At 44.8% G+C, this 23,702-nt stretch overlaps 1 protein-coding gene across 3 annotated transcripts in view; it reads right to left on the reverse strand.

Moving 5' to 3' along the window:
• Positions 1 to 920: 920 nt before the first annotated feature.
• Positions 921 to 23,702, reverse strand: part of SLC16A12 (solute carrier family 16 member 12) — a 42,007-nt gene continuing 19,225 nt past the window's right edge. For 2 of the 3 annotated variants that reach the window (XM_083503111.1, XM_083503112.1), the window contains 6 exons: positions 14,432 to 14,649; positions 8,123 to 8,226; positions 6,462 to 6,605; positions 4,026 to 4,617; positions 2,975 to 3,234; positions 921 to 1,750 (listed from right to left, as the gene is read on the reverse strand). In XM_083503111.1, the coding sequence (XP_083359237.1) occupies positions 1,503 to 1,750; positions 2,975 to 3,234; positions 4,026 to 4,617; positions 6,462 to 6,605; positions 8,123 to 8,226; positions 14,432 to 14,616 (1,533 nt within the window). In that variant the 5' untranslated portion in view covers positions 14,617 to 14,649 and the 3' untranslated portion in view covers positions 921 to 1,502. Of the gene's footprint in view, positions 1,751 to 2,974; positions 3,235 to 4,025; positions 4,618 to 6,461; positions 6,606 to 8,122; positions 8,227 to 14,431; positions 14,650 to 19,694; positions 19,807 to 23,702 lie in introns of those variants that run through there. The other variant, XM_083503113.1, reaches the window with a different exon arrangement.

Genomic DNA, 23,702 nt, shown 5'->3' on the forward strand with positions numbered 1-23,702 from the left:
CAACTATAGGATGCAGTGCTCATCTCGCTTTCGGGCTGAGGGAGCCGGCGTTTGTCCATAGACAGCTTTCTGTGTCATGTGGCCAGCATGACTAAACTGCTTCTGGTGCAGTGGAACACTGTGATGGAAGCCAGAGCTCATGGAAACAGTTTAATTTCCCGCTACAACGGTACCTATTTATCTACTTGCACTGGTGTGCTTTCGAACTGCTAGGTTGGTGTGAGCTGGGACAAAGCAACAGGAGCTCACTCTATCATAGGGATTCGAACCCCTGACCTTCTGATCAGCAAGCCCAAGAGGCTCAGTGCTTTAGACCACAGTGCCACCTGCATTATTAACACCGGATGCATTCACTGAAGGAATGAAGAATTCATCTGCATCAACTTCAAATGCAAACTGAACTCATTTCTCCCCCATCTCTAGCATGCACTCATCAACAATGAACGTTCTCTGGGTTTTAATATGTGTGCAACTGAGCAGAACAAGCACACAAAGAATTTCAAAGCTAAAATTAACTGCCTTTTAGGAAATCAAAAAGGCTTTAAAATAAAGGAACAAACCTTAGTTAAATTTAATGAAGGCCCCTTTCTAGATGTTCATTGTATTATGCTTCCCAAACAAGAGGGTTACCATAGACAACTGCACTTAAGTGGCTACATCACAAGCAAGAACCCACATGGTTGGATGCATGTACTCAAGATATTCGAGTGTGTTTACTTTGCACATCAATACTGCAAAAGCTCAGTATTGCTCAGTAGAAAGCTGCCTCCATACCAGCAATGTCGCAACAACTCCTTGTGATACTAGAGCCAGCTTCGCTATGAGTTTTTTCAAATGGAAATTCGTTCCTTCCATTTGTTCCCTCTGATTACTACAAATTGTTTTCGGGTGTTTTAAAGAAGAAACCTGTGAGAATCGCCAGCCTTCCAAAAGCCACATCCCAGTTGTTTATCAAATCCAGGCACATCATAAAGCATATTTTGTGACCTTTTGAAATGAAGTTAACCACAGTATAAAGCAGCAGTTCTGCAGCTGAGTTCCTTTGCAGAAGTCAGTAGGCATCTGTTGATTTTCAGAGTTAACCAAATAACACATTTAACCTTTTTTCATCCCTGCTTATTCCAGGCAAGAGCAGCCACGTGCAAAATTAAAAGGCTTTTTACTGTGTCAACACTGTTTTACACACAGTTTTATCATCTATTTGAATGTCTAGTTTGCCTTCTTTGTGCATACAGGGCCACCCTCAACCTCCCCGGCACTGCGTTAGAAACTATCTTAACTACATCCTCAGAGAAGAACTTCCTCCTTCTCTGCTACCCTCATTAGGGCACAGGCTTTTTACCTGCTGAAAGGACAGAAAACAAAAGTCCCATTCCTTCTCTCCTTTCTTCCAATGGGGAGGAACATCTTCAAATAGTGTAGCAAGACTTAACAAAAATCTATCTTAGCAAAAGGTTATTGGGTACGCTAAGGAGAGGGGGAGGGCCCTTTCAAGCACGTTGTCATCTTTTGCTATAACTCTTTGCCTCACTGGCCAGCAGCTCCACACCTCTGGGATCTAATTCTCTAGTTACAGAATAGACAATGGCTCCATTTGTCCAGCTTGGTTGCTTGGCCCCAGGCCTCAAGGGAGTCCGTTTCGCCTTCTTGGCTAGTCTTGCGCAACACAGAAGCATCGAGCTGAATATCATGGAAAACCCACACAGCAGAAACGAGGCCATGTAGTTGCCAGTTGTGTCCACAAGCCAACCTGTAGGGAAAGATACAACATTGCAGCCATTATTATTATTATTATTATTATTATTATTATTATTATTATTATTATTATTATTTCAATTTATATACCACCCTTTATCAAATGATTCCAGGGCAGTGTACAATATTAAGAATGCATTAAAAGGTAAAGATAAAGGGACCCCTGACCATTAGGTCTAGTCGTAACCGACTCAGGGGTTGCGGCGCTCATCTCGCTTTATTGGCCAAGGGAGCCGGCGTACAGCTTTTGGATCATGTGGCCAGCATGACTAAGCCACTTCTGGTGAACCAGAGCAGCGCACCCCGTCATGGGGATTCGAACCACCGACCTTCTGATCGGCAGGTCCTAGGCTCTGGGGTTTAATCCACAGCACCACCCGCGTCCCTATGCATTAGGGAGCACCTAACCCTTATGGCTGCAAAGGTCATCCTTGAAAATGTGTTGATAATACCTGGTGAAATCTTGAAAGCCAGAGGACATGCTGAGCAATATGACAGGCAGGGCTTCCATGCTCTACATTGCTAGGTGCAATGCAACTAGAAGCAGCAGAAGGTATTATCATCAACAACCTCTGTATCCCATGGTCGTCTGCATGGATGTGGGTTACCCTGCTTTGTCCTCACAACAATCCCATGAGGAGGGGTCAGGCTGAGAGCAACTGAGTCCCAGTCCCCCAATGAGCTTCACAGCTGAGTAAGAGTTTAAACCCAGACCTGCCAGACTGTTTGGTCTGCATAGCTCACATAAGGCAAATGGTTCCAATTTCTTCGGCAGATAATTTGAGTTGCCTTGACGCAGACATTTGGTGGCAGTGGCAAATGCTACTTCTAAATAGCAGCTCAAGAGTATCCACATTTGCATTAGAGCAGTTAAGGAAAACAAGGTGTGATTTTGCACTGAAAGTTCACAGTGAGAGAATGAAGAAAAATACCCAGAAGACAATGAAGAACTCTGTTCAGATCTGTCACATATTACTGGCTTTATAGCAACAATGCAGTATGGTGTCTGCTGTTTTTTCCGTTTCCTCTTAACTGGACTTCTCTAGGGTCCTCTTTCTTGCATTTGCCTTGCATACAGAAGGAATGTATTGCCCTCTGGTGTTCAGTTTAGTGCAAGAGGAATCCAAACAGCGATTGGAAAGAAAAGGAAGGAGCCGGTAAAGCCATGTACTTGAGATTCATACATAACCAGGGAAGCCGATTCACATACAAAACTGACCTGCAACAGGTGGGCTGATTAGGTAGGGTATTGCGTGAAGGAAGTACACCACCCCAAGGGCGGATGACAAGGAAGCCGTGCCCACCACGTCCGCGGTCACCACTGGGAGAAGCGTGATGTAGGCTCCATCGAAATACCCGAAGGTGAAGGAGAAAGGCACAAGGAGCGGAAAGCTCTGGAGCACCGGAAGGAAAAGGCAGCACAGGCCATCCATCCCCACCGCAAAGAAGTAGCAAACATAACGATACTTCTTCAAACACCTGCAAGGCAGTAGGCAAGAGAGTCAGTTGCAATGAAGTAATATTCATTTCATCTGATATCTGTGATCTTCACTGTAGCTGGGGTCTATCTATCTATCTATCTATCTATCTGTCTGTCTATCTATCGGCAACTCCATGGGCTGATCCTCATGTTTTCTGCCTGGACATGCTCTGTTGCATTTGTTGGATTTTTGTCTCCTTTGGTTGTGGACTCTAGCCTGTAATAAAAGGGTAAAGGACCCCTGGACAGTTAAGTCCAGTCAAAGGCGACTATGGGGTTGTGGCACTCATCTCACTTTCAGGCCAAGGGAGCCGGCATTTGTCCACAGACAGTTTTTCAGGTCATGTGGCCAGGATGACTAAACTGCTACTGGCACACAGAGGACCGTGGCGAGTACCAGAGTGCACGGAAACACTGTATACCTTCCTGCCGCAGCAGTACCTATTTATCTACTTGCACTGGCATGCTTTCAAACTGCTAGGTTGGCAGGAGCTGAGACAGACCTTGTTGTGGGGATTCGAACCGCCGACCTTCCGATCAGCAAGCCCAAGAGGCTCAGTGGTTTAGACCACAGCGCCACCCTTGTCCCAACTAGCCTGTAATATTTAGCAAGGACACGCAGCTTGAGATGTACTGGATAAAATGGAAACCACAATAAAATTGTTAATGCTGAAGGGGGGAGGGAGGAAAGATGCACTCTTCTTAACGTGGAAAATAATCCCTGGGGCGTGCAATGGGGGTCATTATCCCACATCACCCAGCTTTCTATGTCATCGCTCTTGGCCATTACCGTCTATCTGTCAGCCATCCAAAAGTGATGTTGCCGATGATGTCGACGACCCCAAGGATGGACATGAGGAAGGCCGCCTGCTGATGACTCATCCCGACCCTTAAGGCATAAGGCACCAGGTAAACGAAGAGGGGGCTGCAGCCGTAAGCCATGAACAAGATGGACACCGCGAGCACCACAAAGTCCGGCATCAGCAGAAAGTGGTACTCCTGCCACGAGCACTGGCACAGGTATTTGTGGGACCAGACTTTGATCAGAGGGGAGCAGACCGACCACTGTGTCAAGTCCTGCTTCTGTGCTTCCGGCCCAAACTCCTGCTCCGGGAAGTCGGGCACGCTCTTGCGGTCCTCTTTGCCCGCAACCGGTCTCATCAAGGCACCGCAGACGCAGAGGTTTAAAACGAAACCTCCCAGGATGAGCAAGGCTCCCCGCCAGGAAAACTGTTCAATTAGGAGCTGGACCACCGGGGCCAGGATGAAGGTGCCAATGCCGCTGCCTGACATGGCCATCCCATAAGCCAGGGCTTTCCTCTTGCTGAAATAGTTGCCCACCATGGCTATGGCTGGTGAATAAGAAAGTGCAAATCCCAGGCCTGGAAGAAGAAAATCACAAACACAAGCAAATCACGATTTGTTAGCAATGCAGATTCATTCACTGTTTCTCTTCTCTGCTAACCATTCTCTGCTAACCATTCAAAAGGCCAATGAGATCAGCATAAAGGAAATAGCCCTCCTTCCATAGTTTGCTCTCAGATTTTTGCTATGTTCAAAAGGCACACTGAACTGAGGGCTCGCCATCATATCTTGCAGCAGTGAGTTCCATAGATGGTTCTCATAGTAACTGTCATTCAGGAAGCTGCCAAGGCATGAAGGAAATCTGCTAGTACAAAGTGCTGGTTATTTTGGGGCAATAGCTGAGCTGAAGGCTGATACTGAAGCACTCGCACAATATGTGCTATAATAGGGACCTTTTTTTTCTTAGCAAACAAGCTATTGGCAGCATTTGAGTACAGCATTTCTACAAAATTGTTATTAAACTGCAGGGGTCTGTGCTCTAAGCTCCCATCACCGTGGCTATAATGCGAGTTTTAACAAGTCAGCAATTTCTGTGTAAACATTTCCATTCCTCATTTTTGAAGAAAACGAACTAGCAGAACATTGCAGGTTATTTCACACACACACACACACACACACACACACGGCTGAATTCGCTGGGGATGATCCCAAGCAATGTAACCAGCTGAAAATGCTGGTTTCACATTTAATTTTAGTGAATTAACCATAGAAGGTTAACTGGTGTGCTTACTTCACACTGTCACAATGTGTGGCCTTTAACTGGGGGGATCATGTAATCACTTGAAATCTGATGAACTTTCAGAATCCAGAGTTTGAGAATTTTCAGCTGCAGACTTGAGAATCTTAGTGAGAAGTAGTGGGAAATTTGACCAGAACTTCAAAAGGTGTCATTGGTGAGCCTCACATTGTAACACCAACATTTGAACAGCCATAGGCACACAATTATGGCATTCCACCAAAACAACAAACCTGCATTTCTGAATTTCAAAATTAAGATCCCATTGTGATTTTCAACATTTGAATTTGCAATCTGAGAATCCAAGTCAGAATTATTATTATTTTTCAAAAGTAACCTTGGCTTTGTTCTGATTGTTTCCTTCATATTCCTGATTTTGTTGACCAGGTTCCCTCCTTTTCCCCTCTCCACATCTCACCATAGTTATGGTTCTCACTGTATGGCTTTGTTCAAGTCACTGTCTCCTTACCTAAGTTCCCACTCTGTAAAATGGAATTATGGTGTCCTGATTCAAATATGTAGTTGGGAAACTGACAGCTGGTCATACGTAAAAGCATAAGATATTCTGATCCATTAACAGATATGTCCAATAATGGAGGAGGAGGGGAGAATTTCCACACACACCCCACACCCCATCTCCCCTCCTCTCTGCAGCCTTCAGTGTTCCTCCACAAATATGCTCTGAGGGGTCCCTCAACCCTCCAGGACAGATTTTCAGGGACTACCAGGGCCTGCAGGTGGAGAGAGAATCAGCCAACATCATCTCCTCTTGTCCTCCATTAGTGGATGCCTCTGGTGAAGCAACAGCACTAGGACGACCAGCTGGATTTTGGGCAGCGGCTGCAGCCCTAAACACACACAACACACAAACAAGTCAAATTAGTCTCCTGAGCAACATGCATGGAGCTCTGCTGCAAGGTTGCAGTTCTCTAGATGCCTATCTGGGGTTAAGTCTCAATGAATTAAGCAGCAGAGCCCATTTCCCAGAAAAATGCACAGAACTGGGCTCTCAGAGGAGGTTCCTGAAGCATGGAGAATAATAGTATTGATGCTACAATAATAACAGCAATAGTAATAGTAGTAGTAGTAGTAGTAGTAGTAGTAGTAATAGTAATAGTATGATACCTGTAAGAATTCCTAAGGAAAGGTAAAGATGCTCTAGGCTTGTGGCAAAGGAGCTCAGGATAAGTCCAGCAGATGCAAGAAGTCCTCCCAGAATGATGCCCACTTGGCAGGAGAGGTGATTGCTGATGAAACTCCCCAGTGGAGCTTAAAATGAAAATGAAGGCAGTCAATGGGGTGCATCTCCATTTGAACACACGTACTTTCACATGGACCAGCATGCACATTGGGGATAGATTTCTGTGTACTAAAAAGGGATGCACACATATCTGTGATGCTCCCAAATCAAACAGAGAGAAAGGACGCCATGGGTTGTGCACCCTACTCTCCATAAAGCTTTCAACCATGGCTGTTTCCCCTCAAAAAAAAAATCAAGAACGGTGGGGAGGGGGATAAAAGAAAATATTGGCATCCACTCTAGAGCCCAGGTGATTTGTACATTTAAATTAATAACACACTCCCTAAGTTATGTTGAAATGTTATCCTCCGATGAGGAAGAAATAGGTTCTATGCCCCATAATGACTCTGTGCATCTCATAAATGAAATGTGGGTAGAGATTATCTCATAAGGGAATTCTCAGTGAGTGATGGTTTGCAGATGGGGAAGCAATAGACATACGGGTCAAAGGAGCCCATGTCATCCCCTTCCCAGGTGACACTTGACAATAGATGTGAGTTGGGATGAGCAGATTAACCTGTTTCTACTCTGTCTCAGTTCTAAACATACCCATTCATAAATCTGTTCTGTCTTTTTTCCATGCTGGTCTGTGAATTTTTTTAAACGTACAAAAGTTCACACTGGGTGGCGTTCGACTAAATGTTATTCAGAGTAGGCTCACTGAAGTGAATGGGCTTAACTCATTTCAGTAGGTCTGCCCTGAATAAAACTTAAGTCAAATACCACCGTTTTTTAAAAGGTCTTTCATGGAAAGAAGTGCCAATTCCCTTCTGCTTGCGCAAATATGGCTTCGGAGGCCAGGAAGTGAATTGTACCCTGTGAGTTTTGCATTTCAGCTTGTGTAATTACAGTCACACCTCGTCTTACATTTGCTTCAAGTTGCGGCTTTTCAGGTTACAAACGCGGCCAACCTGGAAGTGTTTACTTCTGAGTTCACCGCACACACAGAAGCAATCTGTGCGCTTCATGCATGTGCAGAAGCGCTCTATTGCACTTTGCGCATGCACAGTAGCGGCACTCTACTTACAGACCTTTTGGGGTGCGAACGGCACCCTGAAACAGATCACATTCGTAAGTAGAGGTACCACTGTAGTCCAAAACAAAGTGATGGGAGTGCATCCTAAAAGTTTCTCCAATCAGTACCTGCCTTAAACTTTGATTCCCTGATTACTAAAATGCATATCGTGTATTTTAAACCATAACAGGAAAGCAGTGCACTATAAATGAAATGAAACAACTGGAAACCAGAGAGATTGTGTGGAATTGCTTCTTCTGATCATCAGGCAGGTCTAAACCAGAAACTCTGCTCATTTAGTTCTGGTTTTTTATGACTATGTATCAAACCGTTACTAAAAGGAGACGTGCAGCACAATCCCTATGCATATTTGCGCAGAAGGAAGTCCTACTGAATTGAATGAGACTTTTAGGCATAGGACTGCAGCCTAAAAGTACTTCACCCATACGCACAATTGATCCAAATACTCACCACAAAACATTGTAGCACAGTCTACTATGGAATGGATCCAAGCTGTCCGGGCATAATCTTGAGCAAAGTAAGTCTGGAACTCCACAAAAAAAATTGAGATGCACCTGGAAAACACACACACACACACACATGTAATTCAACATGTTAAGCTACTGCAGTTAAAGAATAAATGGAAACTAACTTAAGATGTATGGTGGATTCCAAGTGAAAGGCAGAGAGTTGATTCAACATGGTTCCTTGTGCTTTTTGAGCTAGGGATGTCAGAGCAAGGGAAAGGGGCGTGGAAATTGCCATAATTCATGTGTTCACCCGTGGGCAGGAATGGAAATAATAGAAACGAATATGAGCACTATTAGCTATCTATATCTATCTATTATCTAGATCTATCTATCTATCTATCATGTATCTATCATTTATCTAAAGTTAAGTAACATTCATGGACCTTTAGCCAACAGAATACTCCCCACTGCTCAACCAAAACCCCCCAAATTGAGGCACAGAGGGATTGTGTGTGTGTGTGTTTTATTAAATTTCCTGTTTTATAATTTCAGATAAACATTTTACATACTTAAGATATCACCAACTTCCCTTCTTCTCTTTTCATGGTTCATTTTACATATCTTATATCCCTGCATATTTTATAAAAACTATACCAGTCGGTTTTCCATTATTACATCCATCAAAACTTATTTACACCATTGAATTTATCTTAATACTGCCAGCATTTTCACATGTACACAATTATTTTCCATATATTCAATAAACCTTTTCCAATCTTCTTTAAACATATGTTCTTCTTGTTCTCTTATTCTATATGTTAAGTCTGCAAGCTGTGCATATTCTGTCAACTTAAATTGTCAATTTTCTTTGGCTGGGACCTTGCTCGTTTTCGATTTTGGGGGCTAACAAAGCATGGGCCGCAGTTGGTGCATACATAAACCACCTTTTCTTACACGTAGGAATTTCAGTCTGAATTATCCCCAACAGAAAGGACTCTGGGGTTTTTTTTTTGGGGGGGGGGTAATTTTAAACATTTTTTTCAATTCATTATCAATCATTTCCCAATACTATTTTACCCTTTTCCATGCCCAGGCACAGAGGGATTTTCAAGGGGGTAGGGGAGGTGAGAGTTGGGGCCCCGGTGTGCTGCCAACAACAGTTTCTTTGGTTTGAAAATATGCCCCCAGGTCCCAAAAGTTTGGTAACTCCTGAAAATCAAGCAGCCCTACCATTAGCAAAGCAAGGAAACCTGAAAATTTTATAGATTTCTTTTTGGGGGGTGGAGGAGATTAGTATTAAAGAATGGCAAATTGTCCATTTCTCCTCACCAGTGTGTGGACTCCATTTAGTTTTTACTTTGAGGGCACCAAGGAGCCTTGGAATGTCTTTGGGCTCGAGGCCCAGTTTGTTATTTCAGGGAAACTTATTTTTAATAGAGTAAGAAGAGCCCTGCTGGATCAGGTCCATGGCCCATTTACTCCAGCACCCTGTTCTCACAGAGGCCAGCCAGATGCCTCTGGGAAACCCACCAGCAGAACTTGAGCCCGACAACACTCTCCTCACTTGTGTTTCCCAGCAACTGGCACTCAGAGGCCTACTGCGTCCGACTGTGGAGGCAGAATATGGTCCTCGTGGCCAATGGACATTGACTATTTAGCCATGGATTTTACCCTGTTGTGAGGGTTACTGGGCCCCTTCTTTCAAATAAGCCCTCTGATGGCAAAGAGAAATGAGAAAGATGGCTTCTGTAAGAAACAGGAGGATGACGGTGGCTGATCGTCTTTTGTGTAGTCTCAGACTAAAGCTCCTATCTCAGGTATGCACAGAGCAGGTGCATTGTTCCGAACAACACAGATCTACTGAGTGGTGTTCTTATGAAGGAATACGAAATGGAGCTTGAAGCTTATAATGTTTATGTCCGATTATTGTGATCTATACATCAGTTTTCACTGTTCTGTGCAAGACACACACTCACCCAAGAGGTGTGGATTAAAAAGGCTTTTCTCCGTTTTAGATAAGACATTCCCCTTGCTTCACACAAGATAAACAAGCTTCCTCCTGGGAAAACTGCAAACATGACAGAAAACTGCCCTTCCGAGGGGCCCGTGTGTTCACAACTGATGATTAATGGCAGTGTTTGTTTCAAGCTCATCATGATACAGCATTAACTGAAACACGTTCACCTCTGAAAAACAACTCAGAGCTGTCTTTCCGTGCCATCTGATTTGGCTGGAACACCGAGGCCCATTTTAATGTGCTCCCCAGTTATGTCATCTGTTGCACTTGCTTTAGCTGCAGGATATTCCTCCTGGTGCACGCTCTGAGGCTTCAGTCTCTTTCCTCTAGACAAGTTAGCAGACACAGCCTGCAGTGCTAAATATTTGGCTGGACGTTTCTGCCCTTCTTGGGTTGGTGGGAACAAAATTCCATGTATAATTCTATTTCTTAAAGTTTTATCACCAGGAAGAAAATGGAACTGAAGCCACATTTGCAAACCAACAGAGACAGGCTTGCCTATATCTCCTCCACACCTCGGGGCCAAATGCATTTTAATTTGTGCAATGCACTCTTGAACAGTCCTTGCACAATTTGTGAAAAGCAGCTCTGAATCAGTGTTGTAGTTTGCATGATATGTGTTATGTGGTTGAAGAGCAACACCTGGAGGAATAATTTTGTCTCCATACTCCAATGCGTATTATGCAAACGCTGAACGCTGGCCAATTTTTTCTTCTTCTATTTTCTATTTTGAAGGAAGGCAGTATCAGATATTTTCTGAATATCTAAGATGCTTGAAGAGTATATATAGAGAAGGGGCCTTCTTGGGTCACTCACCCGTCTCATTGAGGGTAGTTGTGGAAAGGGATTGCACAACCAATGTCTGAGACATGAGTCATGTCAGGCAAGTCCTCAAAAAACAGGGCAGAACCAAGAAACCTGCTGTCTCTCTCCGTCTCTCACGTTGCCCACCGAGACAAAACAGCACACAGCCCATCAGGCATGTGCAGCAGTCCCATTGGATAGGGGTCTTTTTTATTGAACAAAGATAATTATTAAACAAACTTAGTACAGTGGTGCCTCGCAAGATGAAATTAATTCGTTCCGCAAGTTTTTTCTTCTTGCGAGTTTTTCGTCTTGCGAAGCACGGTTTCCCATAGGAATGCATTGAAAATCAATTAATGCGTTCCTAGGGAAACCGCCTTCAGACCAGGTCCGGGGACAGTCTGTCCCCCGACCTCTTCTGAAGGCTGGGGGGGGAACAAGGGCTTTTCTTCCCATTGCCAGCCTTCAGAAGGCTGTTCTGAAGGCTGGCGGTGGGAAGAAAAGCCCTTCTTCCCACCTCCCGCCCCGCAAGCTCCGGGGACAGGAGGGCTTTGCTGCCGACCGCCAGCATTTTAAAAGCCCCTGCTGTCCCGGGGCGATTTTAAAATGCTGGCGGGCGGCAGCGAAGCCTCCGCTGTCCCGGGGAGATTTTAAAATGCTGGGGGTTGGCAGCGAACGCTTCGCTCCCGCCCGCCAACATTTTAAGATCGCCCGGGACAGCAGAGAAGTCTCCGCTGTCCCGGGAAGGCAGGCAGGGGGGAGCAAAGACTTTTGCCCCCCGCCGGCCTTCAGAAGAGGTCCAGGACCTCTTCTGAAGGCCGGCTGTGGGCGAAAGTCTTTGCTCCCGACCGCCAGCAATTTAAAACAGGTCCCCGGAGATTTCCCTATGGGCTTTCGTCTTGCGAAGCAAGCCCATAGGGAAATTCGTCTTGCGAAGCGCCTCCAAAACAGAAAACCCTTTCGTCTTGCGGGTTTTCCGTCTTGCGAGGCATTCGTCTTGCGGGGTACCACTGTAATTACTTTTTGAAGAAGTGTAAATCATATTACAAAGCGTCTTGGTAGCGACTCTGACAAGGGGGCAGTGCTAACAAAAGGTTGTCCTCACCTTGGTTCTGTTATTTGCCATCCTCTTGCATAATTTTCAGAAAGGTTGTGAACTGAGGCCAGTCCTATCACTAAGCAGAGTAAGCCTCAGACAGCAAGATTAGGATGTGATGAAAGAGCAGCGAGTTGTATCAGCCACTTAATCTGTTATTGTATAGAAAAGACCCTTGTGGCCTCGGGTGCTAAGACTAATTTTAGTTACTTAAAGTACTGTTATCGGCCACCCCAACCTCTGCTGAGCAGTGCAAGATACAAAGGGTCTTGGCACCCAACCAGGGCTTATGTTTCTTTTGGGCACAATGGAGGCTGTAGGGTCTTTATGAAATATGGTTTGTTATTTACACCTGAGTCTGGATGGAGAGAGGGTTCTGAGCATCACATCTCAAGAGGGACTTGCTTGCTACAGCGGCACAGCACTGGATTTAAAGGCAACCAAAACACCATTCCTGTGTCTCCTCCATACAGCTTGTCCGTCCCTCGGCCCACATGGCCCCACTCTTTTTCTTCCCCAAAACCCTTGCTAAAAATGCAAGCCAAGTTTCGTTTTTAAAAAAGGACATTTTCCCCTGTGGTGACATCACACCCACTGTTACCCTGGCAACCTCATTTGCTCAGCCTCAAGAATCTGATTGGTCATCAGCACCTTTGTATTCCTTAACGAGTCCCCACCCCAGGCTATGCCCAGGTCTGGAAAAGGAGCTTATTCTGCAGTTTTACTAAATCCAATACCAAAAACAGTACTTTTAGGTTGCCTTGTAAAGGTCAAACACCACCACCACCGCAAAGGCAGATTACAAAAGAAAATGCAATGCAGTACAATTGCAATTAAAACCTCACATATATTAATAAAAGCAAGAAATGCATACATAAATTATCCAAGCAAAACTGCTACAGGAAAATAATCTCAGAAGGAAACAAAGGCAGGTATCCAGGGTTCTCCTGGATATGTGTGACCATGGGGTTTGAGGAATCCCAGCAGGAAATGTCTTCTAGAAATGTGAGGCCACTGTGGCCTCCCTTTTGTGCTCTCCACCCTCTCAGTGGCAGGCATGTGAGGGCCTCCGTTGCAGATCTTAACATATGGACAGGCTGCAAAGGCAGTCCTCAAAGTAACTCAGATCCGAAACATTTAAGGCTCCAAAGCTGTGGTGCCTAACCCTGACTCCCAGTGGTTTGATCTGCTCCCTGCCCTCCACAAATTCTTCTGTCCTGCTCAAAGCAGATTTCCAGGAGCCCACCAATTTTGAAGGTGGCAGCAAAATGAAAAAAAAGTTGGCAGAGAAGCTTCAGCCCCGTGCCCTGATGGGGATGCAAACTGCTCCCTGTTAAATAAATGCAACCACCTCATTTTGAATTGGTCTTAGCAATGCACTGGCAATCAGCACAAGTGCCTCGTGAACCAATTGTCAGGCTCCTAACAGGACACAGCCAGCTGCATTTTGTACCAATTGAAGTCATCTGGTTGGCCATACCAAGAAGAGAACATTGAGAACTGGCCTGATCCAGCAGGGATCTTCTTATATTCTTGGCAGTCTTCAAAGATAGTCCTATGTGAAGCACGTTGCAGAAATCCAGCCCGCATATCACTAACACTTGGATAACTGAGGCAAGGTCAGACAGTGGCATACCAGTCTAAATTGGTTAAAAAAACACACTCCTGGCTGCTATCACCACTCGAGCTTCCCCAGTTGGCATGGAGAACTCCAGAATTCCACTCTTCGTCCTCCAGGGGAAGTACATGTCCAAACAGCACTGGTTGCAAGCCTCCATCCACTCACTTTATCTGGATGGAACCCATCTTGTCTGGATTCAGTATCAGCTTGATGGCCCTCATCCACTCTATGTGTTGACTAACTCAAAGCCAACAAGTTCAGTAGGTGTACTCAAGAGTATGACACAGCTGGCTACAACCCTACATGTCTTTGTGGCTCTTCAGAGGTAGGTACCATCATGTATCAGGGATGCAGAGGGATGTCACATCCATATTTCAATGCACTCCCCTCAGGTGATCCACCTGGGTTTTTCTCAATGTATGTGACACACTTTTAATGCTGCCTTAGCAAAGCAATCCTGCTGTTATTAGACTTAGAATCAGAGAGTTGGGAGGGAACTTGAGGATCATCTAGTCCAATCTCACGCAATGCAGGACTATGCAGCTGCCCCTGTGACCTTGGCTTTATCAGCACCATGCTCTAACCAGCTGAGCTATCCAGTGGACTGCTGTAATCATTCTGCAGATAACACAGCTAAGAAGTGTCCAGATAGATTATTTAACATCCTCCATTCCTGGACCACGAGGTAGCATTTCCCACTTCCCACCGCTTTCAAGCAGGGGATAACAACAACAAAAGCTGAGTGAAGAATCACACCCATAAACGCCCTTACCTTGTTACAGCTCTCGTGCAGATAGTAACAAGGAAGCAGCCGATCACAATCATCCACCCCCAGCCACCATCGGGAGGGGAGGCGCTTAAACCTTTCCTTGGTGCAGCCATGGCTGGGATAGGGAGTCTTCCTTTCTGTCCAGAGTCACTCTGCAAGACCTGCCAGTTGACAGGCAAGGCATGCATGGAATGTTACCTGGCACATGGGTTATTTGACATCTGAAACAAGAAAACAAAAAAGAAACAATAGGGAACAGATCAAAGCGAACCACACATGGCTCTGTCAAAGGCCACTATCAAATAGTTCAATGGAGAGGCAAGCTTTATTGTTTAAACTTAAGCTTCTTATTTTTAACTCCCAACAACCGTAGGAGTAAATTCTATGCATTGTTGGCAGCAGCTGACTATGGGCCATATTCGCCACTTTAATCCAGAGTCACTCCATTGATCTCACTTCATGTTCTGCCTCACCCATAACAGATGGAATCTCTGTATCTGGCAGAGAATCTATCATCAGAATACTTTTAAATCATAGCACATTAACATTCAAAATGCATTTGAATGGACTAAATCCTGAACTGCAATGTCCTGTTGTTTTACTTCGATACTTGGGAGCTGGTGAGGTGAGGTGGCTTAGAGTCCAGTCCACAAACCAATATTTACTCAGATGTTCCATTAACATCACTAATTCCTAAGTAACCATGCACAGGATCACAGCCTTAGATGTATGATAGAACATCTGTGTTCATGTAAGAAGGAGGAGGAAGAGGAGGCGGCCTCACAGGCTAATCTTCCAGAAGTGCAGAGTAATGACTCTTAAAAGGTATGCATGCAACTTTCACGGCTGAGACAACAGCATTTTGCCCCAGTGGTGGGGGGAAAAAGCAGTTAACGTCTTTCTAAAGTTGGGAAGGGTAGAATGTCAAAGGCATAACTAACATCAAGCAGCCCAACTGTCAAAAGTGCCTTTGAGGATCATCTCCCTTATAGCTTTGCATGAATGAGGAACTGTATCGGCAAGCTGGAATTTAAAGCCAGACCAAAGATGGGCACCACTAAATCCCAGACAGCCAGCCAGTTTCAAATGCAGTCTCTGCAGAATATGCTTCCTTTTCCTAGACCCATTCCCTATTTGTTAGTTTTAAAAGCTTTTATACTGTATACAGTACTTTTTAGGTTAAGTTGCCCCTCAGAGGAGTTTTACAACCATGTTCAAATATAAATCCATCAAATTCAAAGGAGAAGCCAGTAAAAGAAATAAAATATCCAGTTTGGTTCCAGTCATATGCAAGCCAGCATACCAACAGAATAACCCAGGTATCTCTAAAGAATGTGATGTTGTTCATAGTTTTATTCAAATGGGTATATCATGGTTTTATTATTGTTGGGATTAATTGTGCTGTAAATCACCATTAGGTGAATAGTGGTAGGCAAATTTACCAAACGAAAGTGAATAAAACACCTTATACCTTCGTCTAAAAGCCCACACAACCTCTTTCATTGGACCTGTCAGTTGCCTGTCTGTACTCCTGTCAGGGCCCAATTTCAGAGTCTTATTGGACAGGGGTAGGACGCTGTGTTGAAAGGATTCCCAGTTCTCAGAATTCTCAGTTCCCAAAATCCTCTGGGGAAAACCTTAACAATTAAATGGATATAAAATCCGCCTCATAGATATGAATGGATTTTCTAACTGTGGTGTTGTATAGTTCTCAGAATTCTCTGGAGAAAGTCTTAACAATTACACTGACAGGAAAAACCTCCTCATATTTATGAACTTTTATTAGTTCATAGTATGGATATGCCCTCTTGTTCATCTGAGAACAGGGGAAATGGCTTCCAGGTCAGAGAGCCTAAATTATCTGGAGAAACCCTGGAGCTAAGACACTACCACACTTTCCACTACCTTACTCAAGCAAAAGCACTTCATTTGGACCCTCAACATTAACATTCTGTTGCTCTGTTGAAAAGGATGTTTCTTCCCCTGCTGAATGAAGAATTCTTTTTTAAAAATAATAATAATAAAACAAATAAGCAAAGCTGTCTGGTATGTGATATAGTTTTCCTTGGAGGGAGACCTAAAATAGCCCAGCTGCAGCCTAATCCTTTAGTGGTTGAACACACAATATTCCTGCTGACAAGAATCACAGGCAGTCCCTTGAAACCTTATCCAATGCCATTTCTAGGAGGGAACTGAGTCCATTTCAAGATAAACAACGATAAGCAGCTTGGAAGAAGCTTTTAGTTCCATTTCAGCTTTATTAGCACTGATCTTGAGGCCAACTCTAATGTTATGGCCCCACATCATAACTACCAATAAAGTACCAGGAATGTGCCCAGGACTCGCTTGCGCAATGGTCCCTACCTTGACAGAACTCTGGTGTGGTGCCAGCCAGGCCAGGACTTTGGGTCAGAGGGCCAAGGTCCCATTCAGTGGAATGAGCTGTTCATAACAGGCAGCAGTTCTGCACAGTTCCCTATACCTCTATATCTGTCCTGGGTAGAAGAGTATTCATGTCTTTCATCCAGTTGTCAAGGGTCTCCGTTCTTTATTTTTAAAACTGTGATCCTTAAAGCTGCCTCGTATCCTCTGCTGCGCATGAAGTGCCCTGCTTGAACATACACACCAACTCCAAGCGGGATGTGGTTCTCAGATCAACAGGAGATCTGGCAGGAAAGTGCTTCCTAAGAATCTCAGGATTTTGCATATTAACTTTTATGCATGACTTGTTTTAAACATTTACATTCCATTTCCCCCAAACGTTTCTATAAAAGCTGCTCCTTTATAGCCGTGCACATGACTTACATGCAACCACACCAAAAGTGGAAGAGAGGTTCGGAAGAAGGGTGGTGGGATGAAAAGGAGGGCAGGGCTCCTGGCACCTTTACCAGCTGCAGAAAATCAGGATTACAGCAGGTATAGCAGCCCTGCTCCCCCTTCCATCTGACCACTCTACTCAAACTGTTTTAAGTGCCAAGCAAAAAATCAGTCTGCTTCCAGAAAGAGGTATATTATGTATCGGTGCCCCACATGCATCCAAGATTATTTCCAGTGTCCTTATGACATAGGTAAAGGTAAAGGGACCCCTGACCATTAGGTCCAGTCGTGACCGACTCGGGTTGTGGTGCTCATCTCGCTTTATTGGCCAAGGGAGCCGGCGTACAGCTTCTGGGTCATGTGGCCAGCATGACTAAGCCGCTTCTGGCGAACCAGAGCAGCGCACGGAAACGCCGTTTACCTTCCCACTGGAGCAGTACCTATTTATCTACTTGCACTTTGACATGCTTTCAAACTGCTAGGTTGGCAGGAGCAGGGACCAAGCATCGGGAGCTCACCCCGTCACAGGGATTCGAACCGCCGACCTTCTGATCGGTGAGTCCTAGGCTCTGTGGTTTAACCAACAGCACCACCCGCGTCCTTCCTTATGACAAAGTGAACATTAAAATGTCAGTACCTAGCTTTCCCCAATCTAATCCAGATTTACCCTACCTGAAGGAAATCCAATGAGTTTTTTTTAAAAAACACCTGTTGCCATAACAACCCATTATCATGTTTCTGGAAGTACCCTAAAAGCCATCACAATCCCCACCCCCCACCCCGATAATGGTGTGCTGCCTTTAACTCATGCCTGAAAGAAATGCAACAGGTACAGTTTCCCCCTACGCCACGCTACTTGCTTGTCAGACAGAATGATCCCCTCCTCCTCTCTTCCAAGTGCTGTTTTGGGGGCTCTCTGATGAGGATTTGGGGAAGATGCAGGGGAGGGAGCCCCACTGAACGAGTGGAAGCCATTGCACTGGTTTCTGCTAGTGTGCCAGCTAAATTTAAACCAGTCCTAAGGGTTGTCTTCAACCAAGTCTTACTCAAAGTAGACCCACTGAAGTTTATTGACTAACTTCGGTTCATTAATTTTAGTGGGTCTATGCTAAATAGCCCTTAGTTCAAGACAACCCCAAGAGACTTCGTCTGGAAAACAAAGGTGTCAAATCTAGTTGTGACCTTAAACCTAGAGCTTCCCTAAAAGGCAGCGATTTCTACCTGCTCCTGCAGTGAACAACACAGGATAATATCACCAAGGCAACAATAAACATCCATAAAAATGGCAACGGTAGTTTCTTTCCCAAAAAGATTTTATCTTTTTAAAAAAAAATGTTTTATTGTGTTTTTATATATGTTAGAAGCTGCCCAGAGTGGCTGGAGCAAGCCAGTCAGATGGGTAGGGTAAAGGTAAATGGTCAGGGGTGACCATTAGGTCCAGTCGTGACCGACTCTGGGGTTGCGGCGCTCATCTCGCTATATTGGCCGAGGGAGCCGGCGTACAGCTTCTGGGTCATGTGGCCAGCATGACTAAGCCGCTTCTGGCGAACCAGAGCAGCGTACGGAAACGCCATTTACCTTCCCGCCGGAGTGGTACCTATTTATCTACTTGCACTTTGATGTGCTTTTGAACTGCTAGGTTGGCAGGAGCAGGGACCGAGCAACGGGAGCTCACTCCATCGCGGGGATTTGAACCGCCGACCTTCTGATCGGCAAGTCCTAGGCTCTGTGGTTTAACCCACAGCGCCACCCATGTCCCCTAAGATTTTATCTTAAACAACAGCAAAAACAGTACATAAAGAGTTCACTTGTAATATATATCAGTGGTTCAGGTTTAACAAACTGAAGAACATCGTCCTCTTTCTATGCTCCTCCCGATGGAAACATGCAGATGGGGACAGATGTACCCCTGCTTTAAGTCGTTTACATACTGTCTTCTCTTGTATATTATTTACTAGAAAGCTTGATGACTAAGCATTTTAGTGACGAAACGTTGTATTACCGGAACGACGTCCGAGCACTGAACCACTGGTATATCACAAGTGGACTCTTTATTACTGCATTTGCAATTGTTCAAGATAAAATCTGTTCTGGAAAGAGAAGAGATGAACACTGAACCACTGATATATTACTAGTTAACTCTTTATTGACCATGTTTGCTATTGTTTAGGATAAAACCTATTTGGGAAAGAAACTGCCTTAGCCATTTTTATGGACGTTTATTGTTTGTTTGCAGATCGTTGCCTTGGTGATATTATCGTGAGTTGATTGCAGTAGTCATTGTTCATTTTTTTATTGTTATTCTCCTGCAGTGGGCAGCTGAATGAAGGAGCCGTGTGTGCTAGGCTGCAGTCCGTTCATGCAGGGAGATGGTGATGTCGCTTTAAGAGCTGCATGGAAAAGGACATCTCAGTGGGTGTGAAGTGTCATGCAGGGCGAGAAGCTGTACCTGCTGAAATGCACTCTTCTGCATTACTTTCAGTAGGGCATTCGTATAAGAGTGCTTACAATCCCAGTTACCTTACGAGCATATTGAAAGGATAGCAAATGAGCCTGGATCCTGCACCTGGCAGCTGGCCTCTCTAGCCCACTAAGGGACTTCAGCGGGAAAGGTCACTGCAACACCATACATTTAAAGCACATGGCCTCCCCTCTGGGAACTGTAGTTTACTCCTCGCTTACTTACAAATCCTAGCACCCCAAACTGCAGTTCCCAGAATCCTTGGGGGGGGGAGAGTCATATGCTTTAAATGTATGGTATAGATGTGACTTTCTACTGCTGGACATTTTCAGACCAGGAAGCAGAGGCAGCTGTGAAGCCTGCAGTCAGAGCAGTGAAGGAATGTTCAATGGGAATAAAGAAAACACACCATCCATGGTCGCTGTGCAATGTTAAATTAGGCTCAATCCTGCACCCCACGAAATGATAAAGAAATTCTAAACCCTGAGAATACGGAGGAAAATTGAATTTTTATTTTTTTATTTTTATTTTTTGCAGGGGAAGAAAACATGGAGGACAGGTTTCGGCACAGAACTAATAGAAATATCCTGTTGAGGCTTTGTTTTTTTTAGGGCCATTTGGAAATACCATTGTATTCATCTTAGTGCAATGAGACACACCTAATCTGTAGTGCAATGAGACACACCTAATCTGTAGATCGAATGTTGGGGAAACTAATCTCTGCATTTCCTCAAGGCAAAAACATCACCAGCATCACCATCACCGTGGGCAACAGACTTTGAAGAGGAAGCATAGCAGCAAGTCAATAAAATGGAAGGTGTTTTTCCTAGGTGGTATCTCTGTGTTTCTGTTGCTTCGGGGGGGGGGGATTTCCCAGAAGTGAATAAGTGATAGGGAAACTTGATGAAAACGGGACAGCTGTCAAAAGCTCAGCAGCCCCATGAAGGACGGGAACGGTGAAGCTAAATGGAAATCAGATACATCAGAGTGAGGATACTTAATCTGCCTCAACTCTAGAACTCGTGAGTAGTCGCCAACTAAAAACACCTACTATGAGAAGCTGTACATGTAACAGAAGCCAAAAGCGGAATAAGTACAAGCTCTCGTTCACATCAACATGAAGTCAGAAACAGCATCCACTTGGTTGGATAACTGCAAAACAGTGTGGGATTAAGTATTAAGGGCTAGACATGATACAATGGCAGCACGTCAGCCACATTGGGAGCTGAAGGGGCACAGGATGGAGCCTGAACAATTAGAAGGAAAGGAAGCAACCAGAAAACCAATGGAATTTCTGACATTTTCTTTTAGGCAGTAGACCCCACACAACATCACAAGGTTGTGTGTCGGTGTTGTTTCTAAATGACACCTCAGTTTCAAACATAAAACTTAGAAGGCTGATGATCAAGAAACAGAAACCCAATGGGCACACCCCATGCTTAATCACCCCATGCTTTGGACTCGGGCTACATTTCCCATCAATATCTCTTTCCCAGACCATTACACCTGTTCCCTTGTTAAATACAGGGTTGCCATGTGAAACCGCCCTGCCTCTTTAAAAGCTGCAAATCATGATGTCGCTGTAATCTTTCTCACTTTGTTTTCCCTGCAGTCCTACCACCCACCTTTTCTCCAACCACACCTTGTTCCTCCAGTTATTTAATTACCGTATTTTTCGTCCCATAGGACGCTCCGTCCCATAGGATGCACCTAGTTTTTTTGGGGGGAAATAAAGGAATTTTCCCCCCTTTATTTCCCCCCCAAAAGCAGGTCGGGGAAACCGAACCAGGTCGAGGAACAGCGGGATGGCGGCGCTGCGCCTCCCTGCTGTCCCCCGAGCTTGTGGGGCTGGCCCATGTCTGCCCGGCGCGAGGGGCGCTCTGCATCAGGGCGCCCCGCCCGCCGGGCAGCAGGCTGCTATCCGCAGCGTGGGGAGCTTTGCGGGGAACTCCTGCAAGGCTCCCCACGCTGCGGATGTCTGCCGGGCGCGGGGGGCGCTCTGCTCCCCACGCTGCAGGTGTCTGCAGGGCTCCCCACGCTTGTGGGGAACTCCTGCAAGGCTCCCCACGCTGCGGATGTTTGGCGGGCACGGGGGGGGCTCTGCTTCAGGGCGCCCCTCGCGCTGGGCTTCAGCAAAAGCCTGCATTCGCCCCATAGGACGCACCCAGATTTCCCCTTCATTTTTGGAAGGGGAAAAGTGAGTCCTATAGGGCGAAATATACGGTAATACCTATGTAATATGTATATAGCCCAGAAATCCTGGACTGCACACAAACCCTGACAGAAAGTGTAAACTGGGTACATGATCTTGAGGGAAAACACTTACTGAAACCAACCAACCAACCAACAATTTCCATTAGTCGGCATCAGAATTAATTTCCAACCCTTTGTGGATTCCAGGGGAAGAATTTCTAGGTCAGAGAGCCGGTCCTGGAGGCAAGCTGGAGCTTCAGTATTCCTAATTTTAAAAAGAAACTTGAGCAATGACCTATTTAATGAGCACTTCCGGTTCCTCAACTATATCTCTTGGTATTTTCCATCCCTAATTAGTGCTCTCTCATTTTTACATGGATTTAAGTGAGGTCTTCCTTGCTATCAGGGTGGAAATCAAACAAGGCTAGGATCAATTGTTTCCTAGTCTTGAGCATGAAAAGATACCCAACCAGACCCACTGGCTTTTTTTTAATCGAGCATGTATTCTGATAATGGACAAGATTCATTACTAGTACTATAATATTAATCTTTCTCAATGGCCATTACTTCCACTTATTGCAGGTTTGCTTTGTGCGCTATGCTTCTGAAAATTATGATGCCTATCATTGTATATCATCAAGCCTCATTGTATTGATTCCACCCTCTCTCAACTACCACCACTGTTGACCATCAGGGGATTTATGGAAGCAATAAAAGAACATATCCAAAAGTAGGGGATGTCCACAGCTCAACCACAAGAATCAAGTGAGATTTCTTTAGACGTATGGGCTTTTTAAAAAGGGGGCTTTAACATGTCAGTTATTGATGAACATGTTGCAACAATGAGGCTCGATGCTGCAGTGCAGCCAACAATGCAAACACAAATCACAAATCTGACAGAATCCCCATTAACCAAGTTATTAGAAACTCCTTGCTTTAAGAGCTCATTGAGTCTGTGGGAAATGGGTGTGTTTCAGTACACACTGGAGTTTCCACAAAATTTCACCTAAAGTAAAATCAGAGGTGAATTTGGAAAGGCCTTGATCAACTAAACTGATCTGTAGGGACTACGAGAGAAGTTGTTGCTGTTACTAATGTTTTATGAGTGGTAAATAAGAAAATGAGGGTGGGGTGTGGATACACTCACACAAGAGATCACACATGCCTCATTTATTTTCACTTCCAAAAATCAAGATCTGTTGTATGCCACCGTAGCCCCCTTGATACTCTCCAATTCCCAAAACTGACTGAAAAATTTATTCAATGCTCCTGAATAAACCAAGTTGCCTAGAAGCCATAGGTTGATTGAGCAGCTTTGAAGCAGCAATCCTCCCCACCCCCATGTGAATTCTGAGGTGGTACAGTCCTAACAAGGAACAGCGTAGCTCAAAGGTGAGAACAGATTCCTGAGAGATGTTTGTTGACCTCATGTCACCCTGGCTGAACCGCCTCCAAATCTCCTTTGCCTTCAACACCTGAAGTTGAGGCAGTCACAGAGGATAAAGAACATATTGCTTCTGTTTCAGTGCTGCGGCTGCTACAGCTGCTTCTGCTGCTATCAGTGCCAATGTTATTTCATATCTATTAGCAGGCAACTGTGTATCAAGAACACACATGGCCTGTGAGTTTATCCTCTAAACCAGGTGGGACTAGCATTTTAAGAGACCAAAAGTTTTTTTAGCCAGCAGAGAGGTTCAGAAATGAATGAACGCATGAAATTGTATTGTGACCCAAAATCAGAAATGTATAAACAGTAGAGACTAAAATAATATGGGATGTGCACTGGTGGGAAGCGACCCATTG

This window comes from Podarcis liolepis (assembly GCF_965112155.1).
Source record: "Podarcis liolepis genome assembly, chromosome: 5".
Lineage (NCBI taxonomy): Eukaryota > Metazoa > Chordata > Lepidosauria > Squamata > Lacertidae > Podarcis > Podarcis liolepis.